The sequence below is a fragment of the Coturnix japonica genome, chromosome 1, assembly GCF_054131305.1.
Source record: "Coturnix japonica strain WE chromosome 1, WE-NBRP24, whole genome shotgun sequence".
Lineage (NCBI taxonomy): Eukaryota > Metazoa > Chordata > Aves > Galliformes > Phasianidae > Coturnix > Coturnix japonica.
The window spans coordinates 30,269,805-30,288,099 of NC_140663.1; the positions used below are offsets into that span (position 1 = coordinate 30,269,805).

At 46.8% G+C, this 18,295-nt stretch overlaps 1 protein-coding gene across 2 annotated transcripts in view; it reads left to right on the forward strand.

Moving 5' to 3' along the window:
* Positions 1-18,295, forward strand: part of RASSF3 (Ras association domain family member 3) — an 80,266-nt gene that overhangs the window by 20,368 nt on the left and 41,603 nt on the right. Inside the window, exon 1 of one of the 2 annotated variants that reach the window (XM_015855534.3) lies at positions 13,678-13,911. The exons of the other annotated variant lie outside the window; for it this stretch is intronic. Coding sequence (XP_015711020.2) covers positions 13,783-13,911 — 129 coding nt within the window. The 5' untranslated portion in view covers positions 13,678-13,782. Of the gene's footprint in view, positions 1-13,677; positions 13,912-18,295 lie in introns of those variants that run through there. 2 annotated transcript variants of the gene reach the window in all.

The window sequence follows — 18,295 nt, forward strand, 5'->3', positions numbered from 1 at the left end:
TGGATCTGCCCTAAGCAAACAACAAGGTGGCAGCAAGGCTGATTAAAAGAAAAACTCAGAACTGTTTGGATCTTGGCGTAAATTGGCGTCAATATTCTTGAAGCTTCATTCTCTCTCTTTTTTTTAACAGTATCAAGCTTCTTTTGTTGACTTATGGTGTTAATTGCCGTTGGAAATTTACAGAGAAGAGATTACTGCTGCCTTTTGACTCAGTGCAGGAAAGGCATGATGCAAAACCTTCCCTGGTGGGGAAGGAAGGTGGGGAGCGGTTTTTGATTATTTTCAGTGATAACATTGCTGGATGAAGATATGAAAATATTTGTTCCCAGTCTTTGATCCAAGTGGTTTGCCAGCCAGCAGCCCCACAGATAGCTGTCAGGAAAACAGGTAGAGAATAGAGCCGATGTTGTTCTGATGCAGTCCTGTTTACCTTACATGAATGTAAAGCTTAGCTTCCCCAAGAGGAGGGAATGAAACAAAAGAAGGTAGTGTGGTTCTGCACTGATCATGGCTTCCTCTTGGTGAGGACACAGCCTAAGGGCTGCCCTTGGGGCTTTTCCTTGGTGGCTGACTCTCAGCGCTTGGTCTGTCTGGAGTCCTTCTCCTCTCGTGTCCTTCTCACCAGACTGTGAACAGAGGAGCCCTCCTTCGTAAACTAAGTTTCTCTCCAACTACTTCGTTTAAAGGCAAAGACAATGAAGTTGTCATACTAAACTAGCAGGGAGCAGTTCTTTTGTTCCTACCCAAACCATGAAGGAGTGGCTGGCTTTCCTGCACTGAAAACATACCAGGTTCTTTGCATAACTGTGGGGGACCTCAAGGAGTAATGTCTCCTTCTATGTTTTTATTAAGCCTGCTCAACCCATTTAACCTAAGCCTCCAATCCCGCAGCATAGCTTTCAGTCTTGCGCCTCTGGTTCCTGTGTCCAGATCATCTACTGCAGTGCAAAAGAAGCTGCCCAGATGTGAAAGATTGTTGTTCCATTTAAACACAGAGCTAGAGCTACAAAATGGAGACTCCTACTTGCTTTTTAGATCTGATGTGTTCTGAAAAGAATATGCTGGTGATCAGTTATTTGGTTTTTAATTTCCTCAAATATTTATTTAACAAAAAACAACACTTTTGAAAATGAGATAAAGTCTTCTCGTCACTTCATTCAAGATAAACACTTTATATTATGGCTGGGATATTCTGGATCAGATTTTAGTTCCAAGGGTCACTTTGCACTGATTGCCTTTCAGCTATGACCTTCAGATGTCTTCAGATTTGTGCTTCTTTTGTTTCTACTCTTGTTTTGGCTTGTCAAGAAAAGAAATTCACGTACCACTTGGAGGAAGAAAGGAAGAAAATGAGAGCTTTGACATACTTGGTGAATACAGTTGAGATCTCTTCTTCTGTGTATTGTCTCAGCAAACAGTTTGTGTATAATCTCCAGGCAGTCTTCAGCTGGTCTGACACAGGGCAGCCTACAAGGCTGATCCATCTATGCATGTCCAGACTGGGGCTTGCAGCTGCTTCCATTTCCCTACCTATCTTGATTCAGATTTGGACCACCTTCACAGTCAGGAGTCCGTGGGGAGGTCAGAAACCCAAAGTCATGGGGTAAGGAGGCTGCAAGGTACAGCGGTGTTGCTTTTCCTCAGAAAGGAACACAGCATCCTGAATCTTCCAGTCACTCCCTTTCTCTGTGACCCAGCTCTTAATCAGGAGTCCTCCGGGTGGGTTTCGGATCAGCACCTGGCCCAGGTGATGCTGCAGCCATACTGCTTGTGAGGCAGAGGTGCCCTGAGAAGATAAGCCCAACGGATTGCCTGCCCTGTGTGGATATTCCAGCAATTTAAAAGGACAAAATCATATCTGCCCTTTATCTTTGTGATGAAAACTTCCATTATGGGACCCCAGGAGGTCTTCAAGTGTATACACTACAACGAGTGCCATGAGCCTACGGGGAGCAGCAAATCCCTATTTAAAGCATTTTGCCTACTTTGTGCTGCCGTCAGCTGGATGGCCGGATAATATTATTTGCTTTGCTTAAATCGTATCCTGTGTTTCTTCACCTCATTCTCTGCCATTGCTTACAAGTGTGTGTGTAACCATGGTCAGTCCCTTTTCAGGTTTTGTCTTCTCTGACTGCGTTTGTTTACAGCAAGATAAGTGCAGTCATTGATTATTTTGCTTTACAGTCCTGAATGAGAACAAAGCAGTGGTGATAGTTACCATGGGGCAGCAGGATGAGGTCAGCATCCTGTCAAGGGCTGATCTCACCTGACTGACTTCAGGATAAAACTACACTGTCTTGATTCCCCTAAACTTCTGTATCACTGCAACCTTATCAGACAAGGAAGACTGGTCCATGGTACAGCAGACCACTGCTGTTATGTCTCCCATCGCTCCTGAGTTTGCATTTAGAGGAATGTTGCTCTGGGTACACGCTGTGCATTTTCCATTTTCACAGTTCTCTCCCCGCAACCTTCCTCTTGCCATCCTAACAAGTATTTCCCTTCAAATAACCTTGGAGAGATTTCTTTATCTGCATATATGACTAATCAGCAAGGTCTTATGATTATTATAAAGCAATTTGTTGGAGGTAGGAATTAGAGCATGAAACTGGGACTGAGGAAACCAGATTTGCAGTCCTTGCTCCACTAATGACTGATTAGATATGGCCTTCAGCAAGTCAATTTGGCCTCAGTTTTCAGATGTGCCGATTTAATTTTTAGTCTCTCGCCTCCAGCTTTCTTTTCTTCCTTATTCCATGAGGAGGGAGGTGCTCGTGATATGCAAACCTGGTATTTCGCTCTACCTTAAAAATATCTCAGTCTGGGGAGTCGGGAGTAGAAAATGTTTGTGGAAATGGTGATGTTGTGATTAATAGTCCTTGCCTATCTGCTGCTCCTAACCACGCCGAGAACCAACTCTTCATTGCGAAATACTGTGGGCAAATAAATGCGGTGTGTGGCACGCCTGTGTGTCAGCAGCAAGCACAGTTCTATCCTGAGAGCTTGATTGTTTCTGAGTTTGTTTCTGCTTTCCCCATACTTCTGAAATCAAGTACTGCTGAGTGATTCATCATGGCAGGTTGCTGAGTTTGTCCAAGACTCTGTAATCTGGAAAAGGAATGAAAGGATGAAGATATGATAAGCTGGAATGTAACTTGGTACAAGAGAGGGAAAGGAGTAAGATCTCTAGCAGCTGCATTTGTGAATCATGATCTTACTGAGTTCGTTATATTTTCCCCCACAGTTCGCAGATAAAACTAGGGACTGCGACAATGTCTTGGGCTGAACAAATATGAGAAATAAGAAAGAGCTGCCCTGGGTGCTGGGACAGGAAAGCAGAGAGATCTTTGATTGGGGAGAAAGTAGGAGATAAACAGAAAAGCAAATGGGATGCAGACAAAAGCATCCTGGACATTTCTCTCTTCAGTGCATCTCCTATGACACAGACTGGAGCTCCCACAGCAGCCCTGCTCTTAGGGGTGAGAATCATTGTATTGTAGGAGACAGCGAAAAATGAGATGTGGGATCCAACAGAGCTGACGAGAGCAGAGTTTAGCTCCATCAGATTGAGTTTCAGTAACAGTTTGTAAATATTTATCAACTGTCCTTTATTTTTATTTTTATCAGCTCACACTTTTGAGCCTTTTGTAGATTGCGGTTGCCTGCTGGAGGCTCAGCAACCAGAGCACTCCTGGCACAGGGAACAGGAGCTGCCCTGCATCCTGAGCCAGGGTCAGCAGAGATGGGGCCTCTGAGGCAAGGGGAATGTGCCTGCCTTGATCCCACCCATCCCCAGGCCACCCTAGCTAAGGTTAGTTGGCAATTGTCCCTAATACTGAGGGCTGAGGCAGCATTTCATGGGTGAGTCCTTTAGATTGTGCTAAAGCAAAGTGCTTATGCACTCGGAGCAGTATTTCCTGGTCATTCCACACTCTTCCTCACACTTTTTGTTTCTTTTAAGTCACCTGTGGGGTTTGGCTGCAATTAAGAAGGAAAAACGTTCTGGCAGTTCTGCTGCAGTCAGACTTGGCAGTTTCGCCCGTTACTTCCAGTAATTATCTTCATGTCACAGCTACGCCCTCAGTGCCAGCTTTAGGGAAACCTTCCACCTTTCTGCTGTTTTAATGAGGAAGTGGATTCTTTAGGAAATTGCTTGTCTGCAAGAACAACCCCTTCTTTGTAAGCACTCTTGCTGCGGTCTGTTGGAAAATATGCTGATGTGAAAGTGCTGTCCGTGGCCGACCTGCTGGCAAGATGCTGGGGGCAGCGGGCGCTGCGTTCCCTGCAGTGTCTGCAGGGCAGCTGTGGATGCTGTGGGTTTGCAGCCCAGGTGGCACATGGCAGCAGGCAGCGATCCTGGCTCCCTTGGGCAGTGCTTTGTGCTGCAGAGCACTTTGTGCTCCTCTCCCGCAGTGTGGTTTCCAGTTCCTGACTGGTACCTCCCTGCACTGGTGTCACTGAGCAGTGACCATACCCCACAGCTTGCTGTCCTCCTGAGGAGCTCCATTTCACCCCATGGGATGGCTCAGTGAGTGAAGCAGCTGCTGTGCTGGGGCAGATTTCAGGCTGGTGCTACGAAAAAAAGCACAACAAACCATAGCAAAATTGGTTCCAGTTTATCCTATCAATCTGTGCCCTAAATTGAGGCTGCTCAGCAGCTGCTTCATCAACAGCTGAGCTGTCTTTGCAGGGGGACCAGGACCCCCAGGGAAGGGGCAGAGTGGATGGACGGCCAAGGGCAGGAATAGCTGCTGGTGCCCACCCCACATCTCCCACTGGTGCAGCTGCTTGGCAGCTTTTGGCGTGGAGAAGAAAACCAGAGTTGTGGGTGAAGCCTCCGTGAGCCTGTACAGTGCATTGCTATGTCAGGAGCAGAAAAGAAAACATGTAGAAACAAAGTGTTCAAATGTTGGTGGAAAACAGCTATATTTAGCCGCTCTAAAAATTGCCCAGTACAAGGCACAGAGGAAATGGCTGTGGCAGCATACACCCCTATGCTTTCACCTGTTGCGGTGCTTCTTAAGCCTAGAAATGTCAGTAAAATAAGTAGCAAAGCAACTAAAGCTTCCCCAGAAGAAGTGCCAGCAAACTAAGCTCACTTGTTGAAGCAGCCGTTGCTGAACTATGAATTGACCTTGAGCTGTGTTGATTTACTGTAATTCAAACCATCTGCGCTCTGAAACAATTAAAGCCTTCAGATCTCTGAGGAGTTTCCTTCCTCTGATTATAACTTATGTGCTGTGGTAGGACACAGGGGTAAACAGCCAGTCAGCGTGGAGCTCCATGCCTGCCTCTTTATGGCACCATGCACAGTGCTGCTCCGTTTCAAGCTAGCTTTCAAGTGGAGAGTGCAGCATATGCTCTGCACCATGTGCTGGAGTCAGAGGCTGCAATCTGTGGGATGGACACATCTGCTGCACCTCCACCACCTCCTCCCCCAGCTCTGCCTTGAAGATAAGGCAGGGGGTTGGGCTTGGTGATCCCTAGAGGTCCCTTCCAACCGCTGTGATTCTGGGATCTGGTAGGGCTTTCTGTAAAGTATGGGTCACTGCAGAGGTGGTGCTGAGCTCTGACCCATTCCCCAGCAAAGCCCTGGTTCATGTGTCTTAACCTGCAACATCCTCACTCCTGACAGTGCTGTGTCTGTAACGCTTGTGTCACAAACCTCTGACCATGCTGGAAGAAAAAGGGTGGGATAAAGCTTACAAGTTTGCTTCTGAGTTCGTCTCTCTTACCGCTGAGATTTTACATCGCTTTCCAGGAGCTCAGAGCTCACAGCTCTCTACATCCTTGAAAAATCAATCTGTGGCCGTGACCTCCATGTTTGGACATGGCTGTGGTGGGAAAATACCAGCCACTGGTTCTGTAGGATCTCTCTAGAGTTTGTCACAGATTACAGCTGGCAACGTTTCACATTGAAAGCACTGCAGTGTAAATCCTGTTTTTACATATTCATCCTCCATTCAAATGATAACAGCATTGAAACTTGGAAGCCTCCCCTTTCAAATCACAGGGAGGAACAATTATCTGCAATTCATTAATGAGAAAAGTAATTTATTTTGTAAGAATAACGTGGTTCTTTTCTGATTTTGGAAAGCAAGTTTAACAATATAAACGTTCGCAATGACCGTAACATTTAATTAATTAGTTGGCTTTTAAAGTTAAGCAACTAGTAGCTGTAGCACAGCCTCTGAGCCAAGCACAGCCTCCGAATCAGCTGTGACTATGGTGAAGGCCTCTGTCACAGACAGTGAACCCTGGCCTGGGGGAATGGGGAAAGGGGGAAGCTCAATTACTGGATAGCGTAGGTACAGCTCTTATAAATTCTATGTCATCTTATGCATGCTGTATATAAAAGGCTATCTATCAACAACTAGACAGAAGTGTATCAGATGCCAGATTTATGGCTTCCTTTGTGACCTTGGTACTGACCCGTGTCTGACCAGTGCTGGAGGCCAGAGGGGCAGTGAGGGCCTAGGCCAGGTTCTGAACACAGGGCTGTGGGGCCATGGGCAGTCACAAAGGAGGCATTGCCCAGCTGAGGAGTGCTGGTCTTTGAGGCCAAAATATGTCCCCTTAGTGTTGGCTTTTTTTTTTTGACAGTATTATTGTTTTCTGTTAATGGAAAAGATAACAGCAAGCAGCCCCATGTATCCCACATCAGCACAGGGCTCAGGCCCTGACCTCTTCACTCACAGCCCAACCAGGTGCAGCAGCAAGCAAACACATAGAGAGCTTCTTTCCGTTGGGCTGGAAAGCTGCTCCTGCAAATGTGGTTTCTTTCTTCTGGTCACATATACATGTTTTTTTCTCGCTGCAAGTACTGCTGCTCCATCTTATGACATGTGGGGAGAGGAGAGCAGGAGCTGCACAAAGCCTCCTCCCAGAGCACAGGCTGGGCTTCTCGGGGTGTAGGACACCCACTTCCCCCACCCCCTTCCTTCCCACCATGTATGAAGACAGGAGGCTGACTTTACATCGGGTGAATTATGGATTCAAGATGCTGAGTACATCGTTCCACAGTTTGGAAAGAAAAAACCGAAGCACCATATTTTCCTCTTTTCTAGTCTCCAACATGCTCTCAGCCCTGACACATATGCTTTCTTTAGCTGCCCTTTCATCTCCTGTACTTTTCCCTCAAGTTTCCTTTAAACATTTTTCGGTATATATATTTTTTTCTCTAAACCTTCCTTCAAAATTAGAAACATACATCCCATCTTTTCTAGGCACGTGCCCTTTTTGCACCCAGAAATCCATTTGACCCTCTGTTATGAAAATGTCAGAATTTCTGAGTAGAAAAACACAATTCTTAGTTCAAAATGCTACCTTTGTTTGTTTGCCTGTTTTCTGCTTTGGCTGGTTTGCCACTTGGTCTAATCTGTTTTCTCCAGGCCCCTGTCCCCCTGTGTCCTGCACTGGGGGAGGAGGAGCGTGACAGCAGTGGTGAGAACTGGGAGCCTCGTAGGCTGGTGAATCACAGAATCAGAGTGGTTGGGTTGGAAGGAACCTCAAGGATCATGAATCTCCAACATCCGCACCACAGGCAGGGCCACCAACCTCCACATTTAATACTAGACCAGGCTGCCCAGGGCCCCATCCGACCTGGCCTTGAACACCTCCAGGGACGAGGCATCAATGGGAGGGACATTGACAGGGAGAAAAAAACCTTAATTACTTTGCATTAGCAGCTTTCCTACTAAGAATTCCTCAGCTTGGAGGGGCAGTTTCTAGAGGGTTTCTACTATCTGTTGCAGTCAAGCTTGCTACTAAAAGTGCAAAATGAAATCTCTTAGAGGATGACAGGAGGAGGACTTCTTTGTCTAGGAAAGGAGAATGTGGACTTGATTCCCTGATCAGAAGGCCCCTTCCCCCACGGATTTACCCATTAGAGGACAGATGCTTGGAATCAGATTGCAGCTACAGTTCATTAGGGCTCACATTTTCGTGGTATTCACAAGCACGCTGGGCTTCCACAGTTGTGGTTTCTATACTTAAAACAGAAGTTCCTAGTTAATTTTACTGCCCCAAGTACTTTTACATACTGTTAGCAATTAGGATGAAAATTAAAAATTGGGGGATGTCTGTTTTCTGTACATTTTATTACAGAAATGTTTCCTTGGGATTATATTTTCTCATACAGAAGCTCTATTGCTTACCCTGGCAAGGCAGGGATGCTTACAGGGAATTAGAAGGGAAGGGAAGGGAAGGGAAGGGAAGGGAAGGGAAGGGAAGGGAAGGGAAGGGAAGGGAAGGGAAGGGAAGGGAAGGGAAGGGAAGGGAAGGGAAGGGAAGGGAAGGGAAGGGAAGGGAAGGGAAGGGAAGGGAAGGGAAGGGAAGGGAAGGGAAGGCAAGGCAAGGCAAGGCAAGGCAAGGCAAGGCAAGGCAAGGCAAGGCAAGGCAAGGCAAGGCAAGGCAAGGAAAGGAAAGGAAAGGAAAGGAAAGGAAAGGAAAGGAAAGGAAAGGAAAGGAAAGGAAAGGAAAGGAAAGGAAAGGAAAGGAAAGGAAAGGAAAGGAAAGGAAAGGAAAGGAAAGGAAAGGAAAGGAAAGGAAAGGAAAGGAAAGGAAAGGAAAGGAAAGGAAAGGAAAGGAGTGTGGAGAGTCACTCCTTTATATTTGCACAGCTCTTCAAAACCCTCTGAATAAACATATGACAGACATATGAAATACATTTTCATCATCTGTGGTGTAAAATCTACCTTTTACATGTGTGACAAGAAAGTGCCTGTATAAGCATGCATTTTGTAGTCAACAAAGAGGAAGAAAGGAAAATTGCTAGCAAATGTGTCTGTCTAATAGGAATATGAGTATCTTGGAAGAAAAGCGCACGCAGGCATGGCCAAGAATTGCATTATGAGCTCCATCCAAACCCGCTCAAAGGCACTGTGAGCCTTTCCATAAGTGCTAGTGGGTCTGGGACAAATGTGAGCTGTGTGAAGCTTGGTGCTCCTGGCACGTGGTGAGGTCAAACCCTGTGGCAGTGTCCTCAAAGAGCAGAAAAACCCCTTGATGAGGGCTGTACTCATAGTATTGTATCAGACAACTCTGTGCCATCCTACTCAGCTGAGTCCATGACATTCAGTCTCCTTGAGATTAAAGTTTTCCAGAATATTCAGTGAATTTTGAAGGAACTGTAACCAGGACCAGGATCAAGTGTGTGAACTCAGGAGCAAGAAAGAGATTCCACGGGCCACCTTTAGTTTCCAGGTGTCCTTTTCATGTTGAGGACTTCAGCTGAAATAGTGGCACTGAGGGGAATTATGAGTCAGGTGGAATTATGAATTTGAGGAGCTGGGAAAGGACTCCAGGTAGCACTGCCTCGAGTTGTATCTGTCGCAGCAAGTACGTGGCCCCATCCCATTTCTTCATGAGGGCGGGGAGGCTGCAGAACTGGCTCCTGCTTGTTTTCAGCCTGCACTCATGCGTCTATGTGGCTGGAGCGCCCTTGTTTGAATTAGCAAGTCACCAAGTATGAATCAAAGCGTAATTGTCAGTGCTGCCGGTGGCACTAAGCAGACCTGAGCTATTAATTCGAGACAAATGGGAGAAACAAGTAAACAGAAAGTTTACTGGTCTATGGCAGCTATGGGCCTGAGTGGATGTTCTGTGTCAGTTTTATTTCAACTTTATTGCTTCACTTTGATCATTTGAAATTACCACTGTTCTCAGCTGGAATGCAGGGAAACCCAAAACACATGATTTCTCAACTAATTATTTTGATTTTGAAGGGATATTCTGTTACAGGCTGTTTTTCTTCCCCCGCAACTTGTCTTTGTATCATTTTTTGCTACACAAATCACGACTTGCGTAACGAACATCGTGGAATAATTAGATTTTGCTGTAAAAATGTTACAAATAAGCCAAATTCAAAGTGCTGGTAGGTAGGAACTCTTTTTGATTTCAGTCCTACGTGTATTTGAAGCTTTAGTATGTGCTGCAGGGACTAATCATGGGTAGAGCTGTGTGTATGGTTGAGGCTTTACAGGATCAGAGCCAGCACTTGCCAAGATGCGTGAAAGCAGAAAATGAGGGGGAGAGAGAGAGAACCTCCAGCTTCAGAGCAACCAAAAGGCTTCCTGCTGCAGCCAGAGGCAGGGGGCATCTTGCAGCTTCATAGTGCTTGTAATTCTGAATACCGCTAGGTTCATTACTGGAATTCTTCTTGCAAAACACTGGTGAAAGCAGGAAAGGAGGCAATCTGCAGACTCCTGCCTTAGCGCCGCAGCTGCACCCAGCCTGGCTGAGACCTGCCAAGCCATCAGTGTTCTGGCTGACACTGAGGTCACACATTAGTACTTCACAGGCCAATAGGTTCTGAAAATATTTGAAACTGTGGCATATTTTTAATTCCCTCTTATCCTTCTGGCCAAGGAAAACCATGTAAGTTGCTCTTGAGGTCTCCATGCTATGGTTTGTATTTTAATAGAAAAGCACTCGAAAATGTTACAGGACTCCCCAAGCCCAATCCCTATCTTGCTTTTAGCTGATTCTTTGACATGGTGCTTTTGAAACAGACTAGCCAAAATCTGGAGGAAAGTGGCTTGTATACAGAACAGTGTGTCTTGGGCACTGGCAGCCAAGCAGCCATAGTGGTGGAGTGAATGTTTGCTGAACTTCCCATTTTGTTGAGCTCTCCAAGTTTATATGTCAGAGGGCTGAGGGGATGTTTTAGGAACATGTAAACACCATGTAGTCACTGATGGAGTTAATGTAAACGCTGTAGCATGTTTTATCATGTTGTCCTGTTGTTTAGTCTGGGGAAGAGGAGAAGGGGGGAATGATGAGAGACCTCAAATACCCAAAAGGTTGCTATAAAAACATCAGTGGGCTGCTCTCTCTCTTGATTTTGTTAAGTTTTTAAGTGAGATGTTAGGAGAATCTTTCAAACTCCAGTAGGCAGCTAAAAAGCTCTGGGACAGATGACCTGCAAGGGAGTTGTTACGCTACCATTCCTTGCTCTAAGAATGGGTTGGCTGAAGGTCTGCAGGGATGCAGCACAGACCTTGATTCTTCCTCAGAGCAGGGGATGGATTTAGTGAACTGCCCTCTGTAGTGCCCTTCAACCATATTTGCATCTGGAATTGAGATCTCTCCAATGAAGAGACTTTATAATGCAAATAGACAAATGAAACTGCAAGGCCTTCAGATGCACTCCGCCTTTATGAAATTCAATATCTATTATTATTTCAGCTATGGTGGCCCAGAGTCCAATCCTTACCAAACTGATACAATTATCCACACCTGTTTTGCCATTCAGGAATCTTAGCTTTAATTTCTACTTTTCTGGAAGCTATTCCTGATGTTTCGTTTCTCCAAACTCTCCAAAACCACAAAGTAATTTAAAGTTGAATTTTACCTTTGATGTAATAACGATTTTAAATATTGTTGCTCCCCTTAAGGAGCAAATATCTACATATCACACAAGTGAACCTTCTCTGTGATTGCTCTGTATTAATATCTCATTCATTAAACTTGTTCTGGAACCCAGAGTGCCCATTACTATTTTGCTTGACTTGAGCCACCACATTTTAGTGGCTTGAATGGGCTGTAATTTAAAAACACCATGAAATTCCATCTGTGTCATCAAACTTTGTTAAGTTAAATGAATGTTCTTCTTGTTTTCTTCATAGGTGCATCTATGGCACTGCTAACTGCTTCATTACTCATTAAAACAAAGCAAAAAGCATCTTCATCTTCATTGCCAGATGCCTGGGTGCTCACACAGTAGCTACTTCCAGCTTCATTTCTCATTGAACTAATTCTTGGGACGAGTGATTGAAAGCCTCATAGTGCTCATCTATGTTTTAAATCTCTATCCTGTGCCGTATTTCTTGGCTTTTAACTTCAGTGTTTTTACCTAATGCTTCACTAATGCTCCTTAAGAACATGTATGCTTTCACAAACTTTATTACTGAATTGACCTTGACGTATTGCCCTATTTACATCATGCAGTGTTATTTTGCTCATTGACTACTTAAGAGGACTATCAGAGGTGACTGAAAATAATCCAATGCTAGTGGTAATCTGGAGGTTCCAGTGTTCCAATTCCCAGCTAGGAAGCCTTGATGCTTAGCATCCACCTGGTCCATGTTGCAATACAGGACAGTAGTCATGGAGAGATGTCTGAAGAGGACTGACTTCTCCTTTTAAAGGTTCTAGAAATCTTAGTGGATATACGACACTGATGATCATGATGTAGGTGGTGTTTAGTGTTGACCAGACAGCGGTATCTCAAGTGACAACACATTGATTGCTGTGCTTTAGAAGGAAAATCTGTGCTTGTTGGTGCTGCTGTAAATAAAACGTAGGCCTGTTAAATCAGCAGATTTTATCTGAACTTTATAAAGCACAATTAGCGTAATGCAGTCTGTAAGGTTACATATGTTGAGTCTGACTAGGATGCACTATACCAAAATGACTGATCTACAAGCTGAGATCACCTGGATTACTTTAAAATCCATTTAAAAAAACATACCCGTATATTAAGATAGGAAAACCAATTAATTTTTAAACATCAGTCTTGGATAATGCATAATAGGATTTGCATTTATTATTGCAAGCACCATGTAAATCAAAATTAAAAGGGATCTCATCTGCTCGTACCTTCATGTGAATTCTTTGACTCAGTGCCACATCTGAAAAAAAAAAATCAAGAAACTCTGTCAAAATTAGTAGGCTTAAAAACTGAGCTCTGCCTGAAGAATGAGTTCGTACTGGGATATGTATTATAAAGAACTTAGATGGACTTTCTCCATCAGTTTTTGTTGCAGCAGGAGGAAACTACATCAGAAATCTTTCATTGTCGTCAATAGGTGCTTCATGGACAGCTGAAATCATGCCTTGCTGTCATAAACCGGAGCCAGGACTTGCAACAGATCCTGCACAGATGGACGGAGCTCCTGCATGGCACCTTATTGCCTTCACGGTGCTCTTTGTGAGCTCCACGGTCCACCCACACACGATCGGTCTGAGGCTGCGGCTAAGCAAACAGGCTGTGTACATAACGCCTTTTGTTGCTGAGAGTCGGTCAAGTGTGCCAGTGGGTAACATTAAAACACTCCTTTGTAGCTGGAAAAAAGACCTGGGAGAAGCCAAGCTGACAGGAAAGTGAGGAGATAGATAACTGCCGGAGATGGCTCCTGCCTCACTCCCACCCCTGCCCTGGCTGCAGGCCCTGCTCCGCGCTCACTTTTCCCCCGGGATCAATGGCATAGGATCAGCATGGCGGGGCCGAGGCCCTACAACAGGAAAGGCAGGTCTACTATATGGGCAGCTGTGCGGCCCGAGGAAGCCGTGCCTTAAAGCCAATATCCTGTCGCTGACAGCGACCAGCTCTAAATAAATTAATGGAAGAGATAAGAAAACCCGAAGCAGGTAATTCTGTAGCCAGCCGGCCTTCAAGCATTGTCTGCCACATCCCCGCTCGGTGGCTGGCCGTGATTTACGCCCCGCATCATCCACAACTGCTGTTTCTGTTGTGTCTGTCCGTCCCATCCCTGCCCGCTGCCCGTCAGCGGAGCCCCTCGGGGCCGGCTGTGTGAGCACGAGGTGCCGGCGGAGCCCGCCGCTGCCCCGCGGAAACTTGTGCGGCAGGAAGAGAGGGCGGGAGGCGGGGAGCGGCCGCGGCGGCTCCTCCTTCTTCTCCTCCTTCTCCTCCTCCTCCCGCTCCCCGGGCCCGGCGGCGCTGGGAGAGGAGCGGTCGTGGCGGGGCCCCATGCGGCGGCCGGGACGGCGCTCTCCGCCGCCGGGCCCCTCCCGTAGCAGCAGCAGCGCTAGGAGCCGCCGATGACCTGGACCAGCAGCATGAGCAGCGGCTACAGCAGCCTGGAGGAGGAGGACTCCGAGGAGTACTTCTTCACCGCACGCACCTCCTTCTTCAGGAGGCCGCCGGGCAAGACCCGCGCCGCCCCGCAAGTAAGTGCCGAGCTCCGGGTCGGGCCCGGCTCGCTCTCCACATGTCCGGAAGGGGCCCCTCTCCCCCCGGCTCTGGGCTCCCACAGGCTGCAGCCTCAAATCCCTCCCGAAGGGCTGAACGTGCGGGTTGGGATGGGGTTAAACACGGCGTGTGCTCGGGACGGAGTAACCGGCGGGACTGTGCGCCTCGTGTCGGTGCTGAGTGCGGTGCGGGGCAGCCTGGCTGCCGCCCGGGCGGCGGGGAAGGGCCCTCGGCCGCACTGGAGTGGCTGAAGTGCTCGGCGGAGATCGGCTGTAAGAGGACTTTGAAGTGAAGAGCTGATTAAAAACGATAAAAGCACGAAGCTTTCGTAGTCAGCGCTGAAATGCCCGCCTCTATGGAGGATCTGCGGGCGGCGCAGGGCGAGAAGTGCCGGGGCATTAAGGCAGTCAGGCTAAACTCCGTTCGGGAGAGCAGAAACTCAGGTTGCTGTCAGCGCAGCAGCGGGGCAGACGCTGTGCTCCTTCAGCTGAAGCAGCCCGGCCCCTCTCGTCTGTTCTGAAGCGCAGCGTTTCTTTCTAAGCACGGCTTTATCCCTGGAAGCTGATGAGTCAGTTTTCCACATGCTGGCTCCCCTTCCCTCGCTCTCACTGCTTGCTCGGACCTCTGATCGGTGTTTGTACAACTCCTGCTGTGTTTTCCCTGCTGCGGGGAGGCTCAGTTAGGAACTTGGCTGAGCATGGTGCCCTCTGATCAACCTGTGGGGCTTATCAAGAGTCGTGGTTGCCCACAGCCCTTCCCCTAGGTTATGTTGTGCTGCAGGAGCCAACCTTGGTTTCTGTTTCTCCAAGGTCCACAACTTATTCCCATTAGTGACTTAAAATGTGAGCCCTGTAACCACCCCTCAGGAAACTCCTGCTCCTGTTTGAGGAAGTGCACGAAGTTTTCTTGAGCTTTGGTTTCCTTTGCAGAGTTTGGCAGGGTGCCTGGGCACACCCTGTGCCTACACCTGAGCCTGGCTGCCTTCTACAGATACCCTGGGACCAACGTTTCACCTTGTTGCCTCCCCAGGATGCTTCTTGCAGTTCCTTTCCTTAGGGGTCGTCTCTTTCTCATCCATTTTGAGTTCCAGCTTCATGCAGATTCCGATGACTCTGAATTTTCAAGCTGGCAGGTCCTGCAGCGTGTCCTTGAACTTCATCTGCTGACCTTCTTGACTGGAGGTGGCCACCACCTGGCCCATACAGAGCAGAGAATGGCTTGGGTTGGATGGGACCTTAAAGTCTACCCTGTTCCAACCCCCTGCCATAGGCACAGACATCCCCCATTTTACCAAGTTGCTCAAAGCCTCACCCAATCTGGCCTTGATCATCTCTATTGAGGCATTCACATCTCCTTTGGGCAGCCTGTGCCAGAGCCTGACTGCCCTCTGAGTAAAGAGCTTTTTCAAAGCCATTATCCCTTGTCCTGTTGCTACGTGCCCTTGTAAAAAGTTGCTGTCTTTCTTATAACCCCCCTGTAAGCAGTAAAAGGCTGCACTAAGGTCTCCCTCCTTGCAAAAGAAGGTTGCAGTGTCACAGCTCTGTGTGAACAGATACCTCGCTGCTCTCAGACTGTGGGTGGTTGCTTTATAATGGGATGTGAGAGGCCCCAGGTCTTGATTCAAGTCCTAAAAACATGGTTGTTTCTTTGCTTTGTAATGCTGCTGCATGAGTCGTCTTAGCAAGTACTTGTTAAGTAAGCGGTGGATTGTGCAAACATGTAAATCACTGCGTGTGATGTTAATGTTCTCAGTCAAGGGGTGAAGGAAAAAAAAGCAAAAATTTGATATTCTGGTCTGGTAGCGTTTCCCCAAAGAGAACTGTGGCGAGATGCTGCAGGGGATGTGTTCAAGTACATATTGGGTAGCGTGGAACAAATTCATCTGTATTGCTGACTCTGCAGCGTCAGAAACACTCAGCTAAACGTTTCTAGTCACAGAGTTATTGCCAGTTGCACTGTGCCTAATGAGTTAGAGAGGAAAGAAAAAAATCCCCAAACAATGCTGAATGTAGATTTCAACAGTCATGTGGCCAGTAAGAGTGAGTTTCCCCTTCCAGCAATAACAATCATAATAAGACTCTTTGTATGTATGAGGATGTTACTTTTGGTTTGTATTTGAGGTTTAGTCAAAAAATGCATACTATGTCCCCTTGAGCAAAGAGGAAAGAGGGGAGCTATTAGTTATTGTTTCTGTGTCTTTCTCAACTATGCAGATGCTGAGTTTTGCAGGGTGTTTTTTATTCTTGCTGAAGACAAAGTGGCTGCAATTCCTTCTATCCTTCTGCCTCAGCTCCTTCTTTCTCCTGTTCTCACAGTGAAAAGATTGGTTACAACTTTTTTGACTGGATCGAACTGAACGTGGCCCTTTTTTGTGCTCCCAGTGACTCATTTACTAAATGAAAAAGGAGGAACTGTAAATATTTTCGTTGTGCCCGTGTGACTGCTCATGTGAGGTGAACTTACCCATGCACAAAGGCTTTAGCAAGATCAGACCCGTGCTTCTGTCTAATCAAACCTTTGGAAACCATCCACTCCCTCCAGAGAAAATACCAGAAGAAGATGTTTTGCAAACTTTTGAAAGCTGACCCTTTTCTCTCCCTATTTCATCCCACCCACCCCCATCCTTTCAGGAAAAGTGAAAACAGCGCTGCCTGCTCCTGCACGCCTGCTCCTATGTCCGAGGGAAGTGCATCTTCCTGCCTGCGTTCCTGCACTTCCACGGGCCACTGCCACCCTAGCAACATCAATGTAAATCCTTGTGATACCTCTCCTTTCTCACACAGTTTGGGGGCTGCCCTGCGTTAGTTCCCAGCCATGCCTCCCACTGTGCGACTTCAGGTACCCAGGGAATCCCCCAGTGAGGTATTTCTCTTACACAGGAGGCTTCTGGGGAAGTGCTGCTCCAGGAGCAGGCAGTGCTGTGTTCAGCATCCAAATAATGAGTGGTGTGCACGCAGAATGGCAGAATTTCACCCAGGGCTCTCTAGAAATATTAGCAAGAAAAATGCAGTTGCTTCTTGTGGCAGTTCCAGAAGCACTCACCATCCTGCTGCTCCTCAGTCTATTTTGGTTTGTACTCAGTGCTATCCTTCCCCATTTGAGGTCCAGTTTCTGCCTCTCTTCCCATTACTGCTCTCGGCCTTCACAGCTTTTTCACATCCTGACCCCACACCGTGTCAGGAGCCCAACCTGGGGCTCAGCCTTTAGAGGTGCTACCCTGCCACACTGTTGTTTCCTTCCTTCCCTCTGCGTTTCAGTGGGATTTGCAGGTGTGGTAATGGGGGTGGGAGAGGAAGTTAATATAAAGAAAGCTGGAAATGGAAGCCGGATGTGAAAGAGCAGAGGAGCCGTGCAGAGGAGAGGCAAAAGGCAGCGGGTGAAAGGCTCATCCCAGTGAGGTGACCGTCTTGCTCCGCTATCAGTGCAGATTTGTGTCTTTGTTTTCAGTGGATGAGCTGGTATCCATGTGAAAAACTAAACAGGCTTTTGGGTGCAGAAACTCTTTTATATCTGTTCCACAGGAGTTTGCACAGTGGCTTGTGGTGTTTCAGTAAGAAGAGACACTTTAAAAGCACTTTATGTTGGAAGAAAGCAGTTTCTTGGGGTAAAGTGCTGTTTGTAACTGTTGAAGTGTAGTTAGCATGGCTTTGTGCTAACCATGTCCGTTATTAGGAAGTTCCTTGTTGTTTGGTTGTTACAGCTCTTCCAGGGTTTCCTTTCCACAACATTCCCCAGAGAAAACGACTCTCCTGACGACCAGAACAAATGAGGTTTCTAATTATAGGCTCCGTTGGGAGCAGAAGAGGTCAGGTTTGTGTTTGACGTGTAGTCATGAAGCTTATTTAAATAATACAGCTAAAAATATCTTTTATAATGTCTTTTTTTTAATTATTTATTCCATTTGACTGTTGGTGAATATTGTGGGATAAACTTTGTCTCAGCTAAAACACTTGAAAGTTAAGGCTTGAAGGAACCAGCAGCATAAAGACTGTGCCTGTTTTAAGGCCACATCAGTGTTAGAGTAAACCAGCAGCCCTTGTTTCACTCTGGTGCGCTTCATCCCGCTCCTCTCTGAGCACCCCATATCGTGTTTGTGCTTAAGGAGCTCAGCAGAGCAGGGCTGTTCCCAGAGGAGCCCCAAGGCACTTAGCAACATCTGACAGTCTCTGGAGGCGAGAGGGGATTTATGTACTTTGTGCCAAGGAACACTGATCACTGCGCCTTGGTTTAACAGCACAGTTGGCTCTTACAGTCATTAATTTACCTTCTGGGAACTTACCTAAAACATACACCGTTTTTAGGTATGAAGTGGGGGACTACTAATGCACAGCAGTTAAGAAGCAAGATGAGGAGAGATAGATA